General features: G+C 32.4%; 1 protein-coding gene across 1 annotated transcript; it reads left to right on the forward strand.

Annotated features, from left to right (window-relative positions):
• Window positions 1-3,574: 3,574 nt before the first annotated feature.
• Window positions 3,575-8,165, forward strand: LOC149553952 (beta-glucosidase 12-like). Its single transcript, XM_089789964.1, has 13 exons — window positions 3,575-3,715; window positions 4,056-4,122; window positions 4,247-4,305; window positions 4,458-4,533; window positions 4,654-4,725; window positions 4,930-5,017; window positions 5,661-5,913; window positions 6,042-6,157; window positions 7,034-7,254; window positions 7,408-7,439; window positions 7,532-7,634; window positions 7,793-7,901; window positions 7,997-8,165. The coding sequence occupies exons 1-13, from the start codon at window positions 3,575-3,577 to the stop codon at window positions 8,163-8,165; spliced, it is 1,506 nt and encodes a 501-aa protein (XP_089646090.1).
• The last annotated feature ends 11,113 nt before the right edge of the window (window positions 8,166-19,278 follow it).

The following is a 19,278-nucleotide window of genomic DNA, read 5'->3' on the forward strand; positions in this document are numbered from 1 at the left end:
AAAATATTAAATAAAAGTAATCCCAAGTTGCCTATGGACTTTTGCTTGCACTTCCTATGGCTACATGTGCTAGTTTAAAATTATTTCTATAAACTAACAAATCTGTGACACAAGAGTGTTAAATATTTGAATGGTGATGGATGTAGACACCTAAATTTGATTACATTGCTTTGGTAATCCTATTTAGTTATCTCTAAAGGCATCATTAATTAAATTCTTATTTAATTAATCCTTTGCCATCCCCTAGCTGATTAATTTAAATAATCATCTATAGTCCTAATTGATAAATCAGATAACTTATCATTTATCAATTAAATCCTATTCTTCTATCTAAATCCAAAATCCCCATTTATTAAACAAACCTATTTGATAAATAAAACTCTCAAATCTAATAACCCTTAACTTATTCCTAAACCCTCTTTTTAGCCTAATCCACCCCATCCACCCATACTAACCAAGCTTAGCCACTAACTCACCCACCCTCATGAATGCCATCCACTTGCAAATCTCTAACATCCCTAATCTAATCCTAAAACCAAGCCTAATCCACCCCCTAATGTTGTCACATTCCCTAAACAAGCTTAAGACTTTCTTAAGCCAAGGAAAGTCAACAATCTCAACTCCCTCCAAAATATCCCAACCACCCAACAATGAATGCTCTTACAAAAGCCATAAAGACTCTTATAAGCTCTTACGAGCCATAATGAAGGGTCTTTATGAAGATATTATCCTTTGAGCCTCCTTTGTTGACTCATCCTTCCCCTTTCTTCCATCCACTCACCTTGTGACATGTGTCACTCCCTGATTGGTGCTAAACAAGCACAATCTATGTGCTCCCTTTTGAGTGCATCCTAGCCCTCCTTAAGCTTTCATCTTTCCTTCCATCTTAGCCCTCCATCCCTCAAGCCCTTATCCTATAAATTGAATCCCCTCCCAAGCCATTTCATCACAATCTTGGAGCTAAAGTTATAATGCCCTTTTGAGAGCCAAAAGCCATCAACCATACCCTTATGATGCCAAATTGAGAGCTCACAAAGGTACCAATTTGCCATTTTCCATCTCCATTGAAGCTAATTTTTGGGAACCTTGAGCATACATCCCAATCCTTAGACCCATCTACCAAGCAAGGAGCTAAATCCTATTGGGAGAGTCCATTCATTTGGCTCACATTTCCAATTGGGGTTTCCTCTTTAGTCTCTCATTTATGTTATGGTTTATATGCTAGTTAATGCTTTTGTTCTTTTGATAGATTAGTATTACTTGCTAACATATTTCTCATATACAATGGATACAAAACAAATAAATCAAAATAGATTTAAGTTAAATGAAAATATATAAAATATAAATATTTGTCTTTATAATCTTAAAATAATATTAAGTTATAAATCTTCACTTAAACAAAGCAAAATGATCATTTATCAAAAAAATACATTAAAAAAAATTATCTCTATAAAATAATAGAACCATGATACTCGAGAGTTAAATATCTTAATAGTACTTGCTATTAATATTCTTTTATTATAGGTAAGAAAGGGCTCCCTTATCTTGTCTTGTCTTGAAAAGTATTCAAGCAATTAAATATTTAAAAGTGGCACACTAAAGAGCAATTTATCAAATGCAAAATATAAATGTTTTATCTTTACAATAATTTATAATTAAGATAAAAGGGTATGTGCAGGACCATGGTCAACCAAAATATACCCTTAAGTGGCAATAAAAAATCAGAAGATTAGGGTTATGAACTTTTTATCAAAAATTTGAAAAAAAATAATCTGTAAGAAATTGAATTTAGTTTCTAAACTACTAGACCATGTCTGAATTTTTTTAAAATTGATTGATAATTTTTTAATATTTTTAATGCAATAGTACAAAATGTTCAAGACAAGAATAAGAAGTAGACATATGTTTGACCACCTTAATCAAAATCAAATGATGATATTTTTTAATAAGATTCTATATATAATAAGTAGACTCATGCCCAGATGTGACACATATTTTGGAGAATTTTTATTCTAAATAAATAATTAATTATGATTTTTCTACTATAATATTTTCAGAATAAAAAAACTCATGTCTAACCACATTAACTAATTCAAAACTCTATAATTTTCTTTTTCTTATAGTAGAAGAAGCATAGAATGTGATGCATCTTTTGAATTTTAAAAATGTTGTACCATTTGAAAGTTATAATTGTTTTTCAATCAGCGTGTCAATCAACACTTTATACGTAACTCCATTGGAAAAAAAGTAATAATTACTTGCCAAATTCGAAAAAAAAGTAATAATTACTTGCTGAATTCGTAATTTGATAGGCATTACATTAAATGAAAAGTTAAGAACATTCTTAAGAAACCCTTTTTATTTCATTAAATTTGTTTGGGAAAAAGTTTGTGAGATACATTCTTGAAGTAAAAAACACACAAACACAAGCCAAAAACATGTTTTTTGGGACTTTTTAAACTTGACCACGTAAGGTTGATACTCAAAGATATACTATGTCTTCTAAAGGAATTAATTATTGGTTTGGTATTGGGAAAAAAGTTAGAATAGATTTTGAAGTGCTTTGAGGTATTTCAGAACTACATATTTTTCAGATCGCAGCTTTTTGTCACACCACGATCTTGCACATATCCAAAAATTAATTACTACAATTTTCCATTTCAATAAAACAAAATAATGATAGAAGAAAATGATGTTTAAAAATTAGTTTTCTAAAATGATAGAAAAATATGAAAATTAAATTAAATACCTTATCTATAGATATGAAACAAACAAATAAAAAACTAAAAAATTATAAAAGATTTTAAAATTATTTATATAAAGTAATACAACCATGAGAGAGGAGATTAAACAAATAAAAGACTAAAAAAATATAAAAGATTTTAAAATTATTTATATAAACTAATACAGCCATGAGAGAGGAGATTAAACATATCAAATGCAACTACATATTATATTCTTTTATAAAAGGATTACCTTGTCCCTTAGAAAGTCTTCAACCAATTAGATATTTATAAACGGTACACAGAAGGACAATTCATCACGTGATAGGATTGAAGAGACAATGATTGATACTTCTTTTGAAAGATAAACCTCTTATGCAACATTATTCAATCCAGAAAAAAATTATAAACTTCAAAATAAAAATCATAACATGGCAAATATCTTAATATTCCAGTTTATCTCCTCATGAGTTTCTTGAATATTTTAGTTTGTGCTCATCTTCAAAGAGGTTTGGATAATGGAGACTAAAGCACGGATTCCAATTATTTTAAAAATACCATTTGCAAAGATTGGTTTCTGCAAATTTAAAACAACTTGAAGTCTGTGCTTCTGAAAATGTCATCAACAAATAAATAAAATTTTGAGAGGATGGATGCACGTTAATCTTGCCCTTTAAATAAATAACTCCTATGATTTGAGCATGCAAGTATTAAAAGTATATCTGATAAGATCTGCCAGACATCAAAATCTTTATGGATTTGTCAACTTGATATTTTATATGGGATTAAGAAGATCAGAAATAAGAAAAATTCAGTATAAATTTATGCCAAGCTGAAACAGAAGATCACAAATGAAAATGAAGGGCGTTAGCAAATGCATGTTGATGTTTTGTTTACTGGGGGCTTTATCCTTAGCCACAGCTTATACCAGATTTGGAAGAAAGTCCTTCCCAAAACACTTTGTTTTTGGACTTGGATCTGCTGCCTATCAGGTTTGCCCATTCTCTTTTAAGTTTATTCACTGCATTTGTTGGTTTATTCTTGTTGCAGTTTGACAAGACTAATAATGTTCTTTGAGTGTTTTAGATGTTAATGGTGGTTTCTCGTTTTGAATCATTTCTTTTTATGATCTATTGTCAAATTAAAGAGCTTCTGAAAAAGCTTATGAGTTTATTTGTGATAATAGATCATAAAGTGTATTAGAAAATATTAATGCTAAAAAAGACATACAATCTAATCTACTAACAACAAAAACAGTAAAATTTCATAGATCTAACTATTCTATATTTCATCACCCTCTCTCTTCAATAATGAATGTTGCTTTTCATATAGTACGAAGGAGCAGCTCATGAGGATGGAAAGGGTCAAAGTATTTGGGATACATTTGTTCACACTCCAGGTTTTATTTGAGGATGGGGAGATACTATTGTTATTTATATTACATTTGCTACATAAGCCATTGGTAGTAGCATTTACTGTTATTATTATTCACTTTATTTCTTTGCATGTTAATGGTTTTGCAGGGAAAATTGTTGACAATAGCACCGGTGATGTTGCTGATGATCAGTACCACTGTTATAAGGTTTGTATTAAAATGGAATATGACACATCAGAGGAAGGATATTATTATTATTATTGATAATGTTTTTAAGTTATTGCTTTGATTACTTGTTACATAGTGGGTTAGATTAAAGGTAAGACATGAGTATTGATTCATCTAATTAAACTTCTCAGGAAGATGTGAAACTTTTGGCTGATTTGGGAGTTGATTCATATAGATTTTCAATTTCCTGGACTCGCATATTCCCCAGTATGTCATACAATATTCTCTCTATAAATTCAATTTGGTTTATATGTTATAGAATATTCTCTCTACTTTGATGTTGTTATCTGTTTTATCTTTACTCGTTGACCATTTCTTTGGGGGCAGATGGAAGAGGGAAGGTGAATAAAAAGGGAATAGCTTATTACAACAATCTTATTGACGAGCTTCTTGAGCATGGTATATTAATATTTATGTTTTTGTTGTATCATAAGAGATTATATATGATTATCTTAAAGATCCAAGCCAATGTTTCAAACAAACATAGAGAAACAACAGTCATGTAAACAGTAATATAGTAAAATCATGACACTAAAGAATGTGGAAATCTATGGGAAGATTTATGTATATGTCATACTCAGATAATTAATCTCAAAATTGTAGGCATCCGTCCATTCATGACAATATTCCATTGGGATCTTCCACAAGCTCTCCAGGATGAGTATGGAGGTTTCTTAAGCGAAAGAATTATGTAAGTTAATTTGGGGTTGGTTAAATAATATAGTTTAAAGTTTGATTTGTTTAGATGATTTATATAGTCTTTTTAGTAGAATTCATTTATAAATAAATCAATCAATGAAAAAGAACTATTTTTTCAGTTAATCAAACTTTTGCAAAGTTAAGATTTTAGTTCATTATTAGACTACATTTAATTTTTGAGCATGATCATTAATATAATTTTTTTAATCTCATGTTAGGTAATTATGTTAATATTTTGATAATTAGTGTAAATACAAAGCTGTGCAAATTATACAATGCATTCACTGCATTCACCACCACTTCATACGTATTATCTATTTATGATTATCAAAAAAATAGTTATATTCAATATTAAAATATTTATTTAGAATTTTGATGAAGTTAGATGGGCAAAACAATAAATTTACTACTATTTTTTGTATAAAACTATTATAACTACAACTACAAATCATTACATAGGACTTGTTTTTCTAAACAATGAAATAATTCTAATACATTTATCATCAGTTAATATAATTACTAATTATTTAATAGAAAATTTTTTGTAATCTCTTAAATCAACATTTCTTTTTAATCATTTATACCAATATAATGGAGAGCTCAATGCTGATGTTTTGTTTTTGGTGTATGTACAGAGAAGATTTTGTGAAGTATGCAGATGTATGTTTCAAAGCATTTGGTGATAGAGTGAAGGATTGGGTGACAATAAATGAGCTGATAAGTGTGAGTGTGTATGGATACAACTTTGGAAGCCTTGCGCCTGGCCGCTGCTCCAAATCAGTTGGAGACTGCAGTGCTGGAAACTCAGCTATTGAGACATATATTGTCAATCACAATTTACTTCTTTCACATGGTGCTACCGTTAAACTATACAAAGACAAGTATCAAGTATATATGCCAAGTTCATCAATATTTTAATAAGTTTTATTTGACACCAACTTTTGTTTTATGAAATGGGTTTACTTTGTATTTTATCAATCACATAGATTTGAAATGGGTTATCTATACTATTGCAGAAAACACAAAAAGGAAAGATTGGCATCACGCTTGTAACCCACTGGTTTTTGCCTCACAGCAATTCATTGGCCGACACAAAAGCCAGTCGACGGGCTCTTACTTTTTTCTTTGACTGGTTTGTACTGATCCTTATAACTATAATTTTGTGTGCTTCAGAGATTGAATTGATATAAACATACTAGTTAAAAAAAAATCAAAGTGGACTAACTACCATAAATATTTTAATAAATAGAAACTGATTTAAAGACTCATTGGGGAAAGAATGAGAAAGAAAACCCAGAATCCTTGTCATATACATGATAAACATATGACTTTATCTATTAATAATTTTTTTTAATAGTAATTTAAAAAGAGTTCTATTATATATAATAATAATTATATTATGGTAATATTATTATCAGAATTTAATATTTTATAAGTAGTAGTTCATAAGAATCTTTTTTTATAAGAATGAAATTAATTATTAAACATACATTATATCTAGGCGATGCTTACAAAATGCAGTCTTGGATTTTTTCCTAAAGATATTAGTACTCCAAACTAAATGTGCTTTACTATATTGTTCTATGATATTGTTATTAGAATTTAATATGTTATGAGTAGGTAGTAGTTCATAAAGATCCATCTTTTATATAAATGAAATAAAATATTTAGCATTCATTGTATTTAAATGATGTTCATAGAAGTGCACCATTGGTTCTTTTCACAAGTTCATTCTGATATTGGTAGTAGATTCTAAATCAAGTGTACTTAGCCATAGAATTTCCTCTAAAATTAAACTTTCTTAATTTGCAATTCTATTATAAATAATTCAGCAATGCATTATAAAGCCCATTTTGACTTATCATTCAATAGATATCTTCTAATTATCAAATATATTGTGAGTTAATTAAATATCTATTTTTGTCTGGCTAATCTATAACAATTCTCTAACAAGCATGGGTTTTTTAAACATTTGAGAGATTGAATAATAGTGTTATGGGTTAATCAGGTATATGGATCCTCTAACAAAAGGTGAATATCTAGCAAAAATGAGAGCTATATTGGGTGCCCGTTTGCCCCATTTCACCCAAGCCCAATCAAAACTAGTGAAAGACTCATTTGATTTCTTGGGCATCAATTATTATACTGGAATGTATGTCATAGATGACAACTCTACTCAAAACCCATTGAACAACAATTTTACACAGGATGCCCGGGCCACATTAGTCTGTGAGTGGAGTATTTTTTTTATTAATAATAACTAGTTTTATACTTCAAAGATTTTTATTTCTAGTGTTCAAAAGTTGGGTTGAGTAAAGTGGATTCCAATAAAATAGTACATGGGACTATTTATTTATTTAAAACTCTCCTCCCTTTCTGCAGATGAACGTGATGGTGTTCTGATTGGACCCCAGGTAAGCTTGGAAAACTAGTTATAAAAGTAGTAACTAGTATTTTTTAGACAATAATCTTGATTCAAAGTGGAATGAACTTTATGATTTATCAGGGAGGAGCTGATTGGTTGCATCTTTATCCAAGAGGGATCAGAGAGTTGCTCAACTATATCAAATACAAATACAACAATCCACCTGTTTATATCACAGAGAATGGTATAATTACCATCTATATTGTAGATTTTCTTCTTATAATAAGTTAAGAGGGATGAGGGAGTTGTTCATAAATGCAGCAATCAAGTTATTTAAAACTATAATTTATTTAAGAAGCAAAATTGAAGGTGAAATAAACAATCTACTTGTTTATTGTGCAGGGATCGATGATTCATATAATTCAGGCATGACTATGCAGGAGAGATTAAACGATACATGGCGAATCAACTACCATTCCAAGCATTTATTGAACCTTGCATTGGCAATAAAGTACTCCACTTGCCATGATCTCTGCTAATATTATCATACACTTTCCTTCCACTGTATTATTGTTTGATATTTGTTTTTTTAATGTGATTTTACAGGGATGGATGTAACGTGTTGGGTTATTATGGGTGGACATTTATGGATGATTTTGAATGGAGTGGAGGATATGTAAGCAAGATGGGTTTTTATTATGTTGACCGCAGTAAAAACTTGACCAGACATGCAAGAGCATCTGCTCATTGGTTGAAGGACTTTTTGAGCAACTAGGATTATTATATATCTCTTATATTATCATTATTACATTGAAATAATGGTGACGATTCGCTGCTACCACCCATTCTGTACAAGCTTTTGCATGTAGTATTATAATCTTTCCCCTGAAATAACATCATCTGTAAACAAAACTACATGTGAATATAAATAAAGATTGGTTTCTACAAACGCGGTTCCAAGTTAATATAATACACTCCAATAACTTATATAATAGATGTCCAGAGATAACTTATAATAAAATAATATACAAAGAACTCCAATTTCAATTTATAACTTAATTCTTCAAAGACCCTTTTCCTGTTGTTAATTATGGTTTGTTTTAAATTCATAACGTAGATGCCCCTTTTTTCCTATTCATCAGATAGGCAAAGCACCATCCATAATCTAAATGTGGGAGTGAATATATTATTAATTCTTATTTTTCTTAGTTCTTTATATATATATATATATATATATATGAAATAATAAATATAAAATATAAAATAGATACGTATGTGGTCTTTATTGAAAACACAACTTCATAATAGCTGTTCAAAATGGGAAAAAAATGGGGACAATATATTGTTTAAATAGGGGGAAGGGCATTTTTTTTCGGACAAGGAGTGAGGACTTATATAAAAAAATTGGTGTAGGGGTAGTGGGTGGATATTGGAAGGGTGTAAAAAAGAGTTTGGGACAATAAACTTTAAAAATAAGAGGATTCTTTAGTATGCCACAAATGTACGTGCTATGGTTTAGGTTCACTAAGTGAAGCCTTTAAAAATAAATGTTAGAATAAATATTTTTATTACTAGTCAAAAATCAAATTCACAATAACAATTTAACAGCACATCCTTTACATCTAATGCACTAAAGACAAGTTGAATGTGTAAGAATTTGCCTAAGGGCAAAATTCATCCAAGAACTAAGAACTCAAACACAAGCACACAGTAGACCAAAAATGGATATGATCAATTAATCAAAGTATGTCCGAATACATTGCTCTGTTCAGAATGTGATGTTCAAACACACTAGGAGTGCCTATATATAAAGGCCTCTGAGATACATCTAGAATACCTCGTAATCAACACCATGATGTGTCATACAACAAAGCACATGTCCACCAAATATGGGTTATTCTCCATTAAGCATGAAAGTATGTGCGATGATGTGAGGATAAGCCTACAAGGGTGTGACACGCAAAACAGTGTTGTAGACACCATGTGCTTAAATAGAGTTGCGTACTCCTGTGTTGTCTACATGACAACTCAAAAGGGTGAGCAAACTCCTAAGTGTCTCACAAATAAAATAATGCAAATTAAATAAATAATGCATTAACCTAAGTAAACTTAAGTAAGTGTAATAAGTAAATACTTATTTACACCAACACCCCCCCTTAAGTGAAACTTAGGGGAATGCCCTTAAGCTTACAAACTAGGATGAAGATGCATAATGGGTCCTGGCTACTAGGCCATGTTAGGTACCCGTGTACATAATGAAGATGCAAATCTCTCATAAAGCTTGGAAAGAGGGAAAATCTCACGGGAAAAACCCTCTCCCAAAAAGAGAGATAAAAGGGATGCACGGATGGATGGAGTAATCAAGACCCCCCCATTATGACATAGATCCATATATATACAAGAAAGAATGAAGAAGGAAGAGAGACATAATAGGCTCCCCCCCCAAAAGAAGAATGTCGATCAATGAGAAATGCTTTGATGTAGAAGCTGATCCATGACCGTAGGATGATGTTCCTCCCCTTTGAAAGAAACAAGAGCAAGGGTACCTGTGAGATATGTCCCCTGGATGGAGAAGGAATCTCTATGATGACTGGTATCTTTGAAACTTGTTCAAAAGTCCCTGTGTCAATACTGATGATGGCTTCCTCCAAAACTACTGAAGATAAGAGAAAATCGAACAAGGAAGGAGGTAGAACTTGACTTAGAAAACCAACAGTCTTCTCAACTGATGAAGAGACCTCCTGCAGATGTTGTAAAGAAGAATCCACAATCATGCCAATTTGGAAGGATTGATCATGTAGAGCATGGAGTTGAGGGTTAGAGTGGGCCCTCGCAACAACTGTAGAAGACTCCTCAGCAAAGAGAAGTGAGAAATCATCATAAAAGTCTCCCATGTCTACTGTGTGTGACTCCAAGAATAGAACTAAAATATTTGGCAAGAAATCATCACCTAGAAGACCATGAGTACCTTGTAGTGTTGAAGTACATGAATCTGTCACTGCGGCAAAGGATGAAGTATCCACCTCAAATAGAAGATGAATGTCATCAATAATGTCTCCCACATCTTCAATGTGAGACTCCTGAAACAACTATGCAATGTTTGAAAGGAAGTCTTCACATGAAGGTAGAGTAGGAAGACATAAAGTATCCTGCTACACTGATTCTGAAGCATCTATGGCTAAAATAGGATCAATAGGAGCAACAAGAGCTGGAGGTGTGATCTCATCTGAAGAGGAGTTAGCTACAATTGGTGGAAGAAGATCTTCAAAGGATGAAGTATCCACCTCAAATAGAAGATGGATGTCATCAATAATGTCTCCCACATCTTCAATGTGAGACTCCTAGAACAACTGTACAATGTCTGAAAGGAAGTCTTCACATGAAGGTAGAGTAGGAAGACATAAAGTATCCTACTGCACTGATTCTGAAGCATCTATGGCTAAAATAGGATCAGTAGGAGCAACAGGAGCTGGAGGTGTGATCTCATTTGAAGAGGAGTGAGCTGCAACTGGTGGAAGAAGATCTTCTAGGAATGGAGGAATAGCTGGATCTCCATAATGCTCCCAAAGATACATCCGTAAAACATATGGATCAGATGACTTAATTTTGAACATCTTTTTTAGAACTCTATACTCCATATAGCGATAAAGAGTAGAAATAAGGAGGTCAACTTGATCAACAATATACTCAAGATCTGGCGCATATGGCAGTACATTGTGCTGAGAGAGATATTTTACCATAAGTTGACTCCATTCCTTCTAGTTATCTGGTGTCAAGTAGATCAAATCTGACTCTTCCATGATGGACCAATTAAAGAACCCCTCCTGAAAAAGATGTTGTTGGCACTTGAAAGCCACTCGCCAATTTAGGGCCTATTTTTGAAAGTAGTATTTCTATCTACAAAACTTATAATGTGAGTGCAGATTTGGAAACTAGATAAAAAAATATGCACTTAAAAAAAAAAAAAACCTGATTTGGAGTCCAGATGAGCCCATACCAAGCATTTTAAGTGAAAAAATTCAAGATTTTGGAGTTGCAGAAAAATATAGAAACAGAGATCTCAAACCACGTACACCAATGTGTAGATTACAAAATCCTACCCCAAAACAAAAAAAATTGCTTAAAAAAGGAGTCCGTATGAGGAAGATATCGCTGTTTGAAAATCGTTGCTACTGTTATTTTTTCTGAATCGCCGCCACACCTCCAAAAAACAAATGGCTCTAGATTTTGCCTTAGATGTCTGATTTGGATGAAACAAAATCTAATCTGAGGGTTTTTGGACCTTCTGAATGTGATGCAAATATCAGATTTGCACCAACAAGCTTTAATCTTCACTTGCAAAAAATTTCTCCTATGGCCCCATGGCCAAATTTTTTTCAGAAAATAATGCAGATCTGAAAAAATAGCAAAGATGCAAATGAAAAAAAGTAGATCTAAGAATTAAATGTACAGATTTGAAATGATCATACCAATTCTGCAAATCGGTCCTTTGAGTGCCAGTTTGCAAATTTTTTTTTTGCCTCACAATCAACTTTGACCTAGGGTAGGCAATTTTGTAGCCGATTTTCACCGGTTCAGTATTTCAGACGTAATGGCGAGGTCAAATATGGTGCTGGACACTCTCAATTTTTGTGATACTCTAGAGTCGGGCTGCGGTAATGAAGCAAGTGTGGTCTCGAATGACTATGTGATGAGAAAGTCTCCAAGTTGCTCTGATACAATGTAAGAATTTGCCTAAGGAAAAAATTCACCCAGGAACTAAGAACTCAAACACAAGCACACAGTAGACCAAAAATGGATATGATCAATTAATCAGAGTATGTTCAAATACATTGCTTTGTTTAGAATGTGATGTTCAAACACACTAGAAGTGCCTATATATAAAGGCCTCTGAGATACATCTAGAATGCCTCGTAATCAACACCATGATGTGTCATACAACAAAGCACATGTCCACCAGATATGGGTTATCCTCCATTAAGCATGAAAGTATGTGCGATGATGTGAGGATAAGCCTACAAGAGTGTGACACACAAAATAGTGTTGTAGACACCATGTGCTTAAATAGAGTTGCGTACTCCTGTGTTGTCTATATGAAAACTCAAAAGGGTGAGCAAACTCCTAAGTCTCTCACAAATAAAATAATGCAAATTAAATAAATAATGCATTAACCTAAGTAAACTTAAGTAAGTGTAATAAGTAAATACTTATTTACACCAACAGAATGTATATGACCTCTCACCCTCCCTAGACAGGTTGAGACTTTAGATAACATTAATAGATGTAATTCAATAATATGCAAATTCCAACATAATTATTTTTGGAAACTTTAATGAGAAGGAAGGAGGAATCCCCCAATGAGAACTATGCAAGAGTTCAATGAATTTATCAATGACAATAACTTATTTGACATCATCCTACACAACTTTCTTTTTACATGGAAAAACAGAAGGTTGGGTTTCCTTCAAATTGTAGTAATATTTGATAGGATTCTATTGTCACAATGCTAAAAGTTGCATGATTTTAGTCTACAATAAAAAATCCTGACATTTAGGAGCTCAAATCACTTCCTTGTTCAGATGAGTATCTCCAAGTCCTCCTCTCTAATGGGTTTTTTGTGAAAGTCATCTTTTAAATTTGAAAGCACATGGTTTATGCATCCTCATTTTCGTTCTCTTCTTAAACAATGGTGGGTCACAACACTATTTGATCTATAGGAACAAAGATGTTTCAGTTTCACAAGAAAATACAACAAATGAAAGAGAAAATAAAATCTTGGCATAAACTTGTCTTTAAGATTTTTTTTTTGAACAAAAGAATTTGGTGGAGAACAAAGTAGCAAAAATTAATGAAGTTATTATTGAGAATGGTTTGGATTCAACCACTTATGGAAGGCAAAAGAAAATGCAAGGTGACTAAGAAAAATTGTGTAAGAGAGAAGAAGAATAGTGGAGGTAGAAATATTAAGAGTTATTGCTAAAGCAGGGTGACAAAAATATCAATTTTTTTCATATGACAACAAAGAAAATGAATACAACTAGCACAATTTCTATGTTGACTTATCAAGTATTTATATTAGATGCTCAAGGCATTCAAAATGAGGGGGTTAAAACTTCACTAATATATTTTAAGGATCTTTGATATGTGCATCGACGTAATTAGATGACATTCTTTGAATAAGAAAATCATGTGTAACAATGGGATAACAAATTTATTGTGAGCAAGTAAAAAATAATAAATCTGACTGTATCTATGAGGCTAGTCTTAAACATCACACAACAAGGAAGAAATTAAGCTTGGAAAAATAAGTCAACTTTGACTATTTAAAAATTTTAGTCTAGAAATCAAACCTTAGTGTGTGAAGTTCAAGCCGCTTCATGTAGATGTGATTGGCTTTGCACCAAATAAATGATGAGTGTATGGCTCGAGAATATATTGTGATTGATGATACTTAAGCTATGCGAGGAAAATAGGCAATGTTGAAGTAATGTCATCCTTCCAGGGTTCAAAATTTGTAGATGTATTCATTCAATTGTGACAAACCACAAATAATATAATCTCCAACCTTTAATGAGGGGGAATTATTAACAAAACTTATAAAGGGAGATACAATCAGATGGCCCACAAACCATTTCACTATGCCAAATAAATGAAAGCGTGAAGCCTATCGTCTCAGATGAGATTTGGATGGGATAGGCTAATCTCTAGACAAAATGCACTAAAGACAAAACAAAGTCAAACTTTTTCTTTTCTAGATTCATGAAAATGTAGTGATTTTTTTGCCAATTTTTTTCCTATTTTCATCTACAAACTTGCAAATCATGAAGATCCAATGCTGAAATTTTTGAAAAATCAATGATGTTTTTTATTTTAAAAAAATTGGTCAACTATACAATTTATAGGGAGGATAGCTATGTCCATTTGGATATGTTAAGACATTATTACTATTGAAGGATGAACTTGGGTAGGTCCATGGTGGTTGGGAAGATTAAATAACACAATAAAAACATCCCAACAAGCATTCATGTTTTGAAGTATCATTTACTTGCTAATGAGTCCATGTTAGCAGTTCCCGGATAAGTGGGTTTAGAAACATCTATAAATAGACAAAGGATTTTTTTTAATAATATATATGCACATTTGATATATATTATGTTCTTCTATTGGTGAAGATTGAATGATTAAACAAATCTCATGGATTTAGATTTCTGGATAAAATTTTATGAGATTCTGGGATAAATTTGCAGTGGATGGATCATCTATAAGGAGTGTCTTTATTGCAATTTTATTTACAACATAATCAATAACCATAATTATTTATTTTAATTTTTAGAGTTGGAAATGTTATTAAGTTGTGTCCTTTATAAGTATTTTTATATTCTATAAATAATTTATATGATAGATAAGTGTATGGGGTCAATTATAGCACCTTAAACTCGATTATCATAGATATAGTGAAATATTTAATTGCTTTTGTATGCATCCTAGCTATAGGAGTTAAAAGCGCATTCTAGACTTTGTGTCTGTATGTTTGATCTACAACGCACCTTGATTACTAAATTGCTTATAGTCAAGTTTCATAGAACTTTATAAAGTTGTACATAACAACTTGTATTATTGACTCTTTTTGCCCATCAATTATGGCACTGGTCTTTACATTACTCGTGATCCATAATCTATACATTGGCAATTATTTCATATCTTTCCTTCAAAGATTTAGTATATTCATTTGTTACATTAATCCATAATTACTCTTATTTTAAAACAATCATATATTCAATCATTATTCTTAATTCATAATTTGCAAGTTTAAAAGTTTTCTATAACCCTTTTCATTTTTGGAAACTTTTGTTGCATGCATATTCTAACCAATCTGTTATAAGTATCATGGAATTAAGTGTTTTGTTCAGGATAAGGTACACCGTGTTGGCCTTGTAGAGCCATAAGTGCAAAAGATCAAATTGATTGATCTTGTCAAGTTGGTCATAACTGATTGGATATCCCAACTTTGAGTTGGCAAGACATGTAGGATACCAATCTATGGTTTTGGAAACCAACATACTCAAGGGGTTCGATAAGGGGATCCTTTGTCTACTTTCCTCTTTATGATTGTGATGATGGAATTTAGTGGGAAAAGGCAAGAAAGTGTTGTAGCAAGGTGTTCATATAGTGGGCACTACAATTTGAATTACTCATTCCTTGTTTTTTGATGACATCCTTTTATTTGGAAGATCAAATATCCAAGAAGCTAAGTGAATTAACAAATATTGGATCTATATTTAGTTGTATCAGGGTAAAAGATTAATACCAAAAAGTCCAAAATATATAATTTCAATACTAATGAGGCACTTTCAAATAGACTAATCCGAATTTTTGGATTTCCCCATGAACTAATGCCTTCCACATATCTTGACCTGTCTTTTTTCATGGGCACTAGTTGAGCTAGCTATTGAAAATCTGTTGTTGGTAGAATTAAAAACAAGATTTCAGCTTGGAAAGTGCAGCGAGTTTCTCTGTCATCGAGAGCTCTTCTCACTAAAAATAGTCCTATCTACTATCCCAAATTATTATGTTTTATTTCTACATGCCCCTAAATCTATGATTCATCAAATTAAGAAATTGATTAAAGATTTTATATGGAAGGGTAATATGAATGGATCTAAAGGAATGTTTTATTGGTTTACATGATTTGCCTAAAAGAAACAAAGATTTTGGAGATAAAATAATTTGGTAAATGTATAGTTCCCCTCAAAAAAAATGGTAGAGTGTGCCATATAGAGTCTGCAGTATCACGTAATAGTATAGAGAATGGATGGCCCTTTCAATATATGGCCTAACTGAGACTCTATTCATTGGAGGCCATTGATTGATACTAGCTGGACTATAGCTGAGTCACATTGCAATGATGTTTCTAGTTAGGCATAAGATGAGATGGGGATGATATATATAGGAGGCATGAATCTAGATTACGCCATCTAGAATAGTAGGCTCCACTCAACCTCGATGGATCATTCATGTGATTGATCATCTAATGAATCATGTAGAATCTTGATAGCTCTTGACCCCCCCAATGGATTGGCTATATGGGACATCATAGTTCCATCTAGGGATGTTATAATACATGTAAAAACTTTCAAAAAAAAATTTCCAACTTGAGGGATGATCGACCAATAGAGGACACCGATCTTGGCAAGAACAAGGAGTCCAGTGACTTGACAAAGAATGCCAAGCTACCTCGACACCTATAGTGATTGAGAATGCTTGGTCAACATTGAGACTTGGTGGACACTAAGCCAAGTTAACTCAGTTAACAAAGGATCTGAGTGAGCTGGGATAGCTTAGCTAGGTAAGGACCAAGTGAGCTTGGTTAACATAGTGACCAAGTGAACTCAGTCAACACTACTAGGTGGAATACTCAGTCAACATACAAACATGACAAAGGACTGAGCTAGGATTGGAACTTGATTTTCAAAGGAACCAATAAAGATTGAAGAGCTCAATTTGCAAGGAGACTGAGCTAGAAAACAACTGACTAACAATCTATTTTATCCACCATTAAAACACAAAGATAAGAACAAAGACTTGCAACTCTATTTTATACAAATATCAAATACAATGTAGAATAGATAGAAATGGAGACAACTGTAAGAATACAATGAGCAGGGAGATAGACAAATATGCTCATCTTCTTTCTATTTTAGAAATGATTTGACCTATTATAGATTTGGGAGCATATGGCTTCAAACCAGAACCAAAATACATTAAACTACTACTTCTATTGATAAAATAAACTTTTAGCTATAAAGGGGTGAATACAATAAAGGCCCAGAGCAATCATTGCTTCAACATGACGACATTCACTTGCAGAATATAGAAAGAGATCCAACCTTGCTATTGCAAACTCTATTACTACTCTGTTGTTTTTGCTTGGCAACTATCTCCTTCTACTCTCCTATATTTTCTCTAGCTTCTCTATCTTATGAAAATGAAGAAATTCCATTCTATTTGTCTCCATACACAAAAATATTCCCTCTCATTTCGAATTTGAACTTACCTACTAAGATAAATGCTTTGCTAGGTAGGTGAGTGGTTGGCTCAAGGGGAAAAATAATAGTTTAACATTTCAACACCCCCCCTTGCCTTGAGCTAAATAAACAAGGATCACTACCAAATCAACTATGCCAAGAATTCCTCTTGGGCATACATAACTTTCTATGCCCAGTGGCTTAGTAAAAATGTTTGCTAGCTGCTACTTAGACTTATAATATTCCATCTTGATTTCTCCATTCTCCACTAACTCTCTGATGAAATGATATCTGATCTCAATGTGCTTTCTTCTCCCATGGAAGACTAGATTCTTTGTCAATGCAATTGAGGAAATGTTGTTACAAAAGACTGTGGTTCCATCCTCTTGTTTTTCATTCAAATCTGTCAAGATTCTTCTTAGCCAAATAGCTTGACATGTTGCTACATTTGCTACTATGTATTCATATTATGTTGTAGATTGAGAAACAATTGGTTTCTTCTTGGATATCCATGAAATTGCACCCAATTCCATATGAAACATATAATTGGAAGTCTTCTTCGTATCATCTAAACTTCTAGCCCAATAACTATCAGTGTAACCAACCAGCCTAAAATCATTATTATCAATATACAAAATGCCAAATCCCATGGTACCATTCACATACCTTAGGATCCTCTTTCCCACTTGCCAATGGGGATCCTTTGGAGTTTTCATGAATTTGGAAATTAAACTTATTGCATGCATAATGTCAAACTGAGTTGCTATTAAATAAATCAAACTTCCAACCATGATTTTTTATAATGTTGGATTCAAAATTTTGTTGCAATCTTCCTTACTCAACTTCAGACCTACTATTGTTGTTTTTTGGGTTGCCTTACTATTTTGCATTTACCAAGCTATTTCAGTATTTACCGAGTTACAACATTTTCTATATGCTTGCCAAGCATCAATGGAGTTAAGTTTTCATAGAGCTTTTGTACTAACATCTAAGGGATATGGGATTTATTTTAGTGGTAACTTATTCACCCCTTCCCTCTCAGTTACTCTTATATTTCCAACAGAGTTGGTGACACAGAATTCAAGATGAACTATTTTGAGGAAAATTAAAAGAGGACTGAAGGGGAAGCTTCTATAATCGATTAAAATTAAATGATGGGTAGATTCATTGAATCCTACCTAATATTACATAACCCTAAAATGGATGATAGAGGATGAACGACAAAAGATCTTAATTTTCTATTCATAGAGATGACTAGTCAGAAGAAAAGGTTGTCATGTGCAAGAACCTAAGGAAGACAAGGAGTCTAGGGTATTGCTTCATTTAGTGACCAAAGAGAAAAGAATTCTATTGGAAAGCAAACAAAGAAGGCTTAAGGGTATGGATCCTTGAAGGGTGAACAAGCTATCAGAACTAAAGTGTGTGAAAGACAAGTAGAATGGAGGACTGAAATAGAGATCTATAATCTATAAGTGTGTTGTAAGTTGCTATGAGATCAATCCTTACTATTAATTTCTAATCATTGTATTATTATAAGGTAAATCCTTTAGATTAAGGTTGACCTAATAGTCATTTGTAAATCCTTTAACTGGGTGACATTCCAAGTGAATGGTCCAAATTCCTCTAACAAGGCTTGCTCTGAACAAGGTATTTGAAATCTTCTAACTAGGTCACATTTAATAGTGTGCATTGTAACCTTTAATAGGGTTGGCCTTTCACAGGGCATCACTTCAGAAGAGTGAGAGTGAGTAGCATGTAATTTGTGTTTTTTTCCAAATTGGGTTTCCATGTAAAATCATTGTGTCAAATGTGTTAGTGAATTTGTTATGTTTCATGCTTACATTTCTACAAAGTTGATTTGAT

The sequence above is a fragment of the Cupressus sempervirens genome, chromosome 6 (assembly GCF_028749045.1).
Source record: "Cupressus sempervirens isolate cs-2001-9-10 chromosome 6, ASM2874904v1, whole genome shotgun sequence".
Lineage (NCBI taxonomy): Eukaryota > Viridiplantae > Streptophyta > Pinopsida > Cupressales > Cupressaceae > Cupressus > Cupressus sempervirens.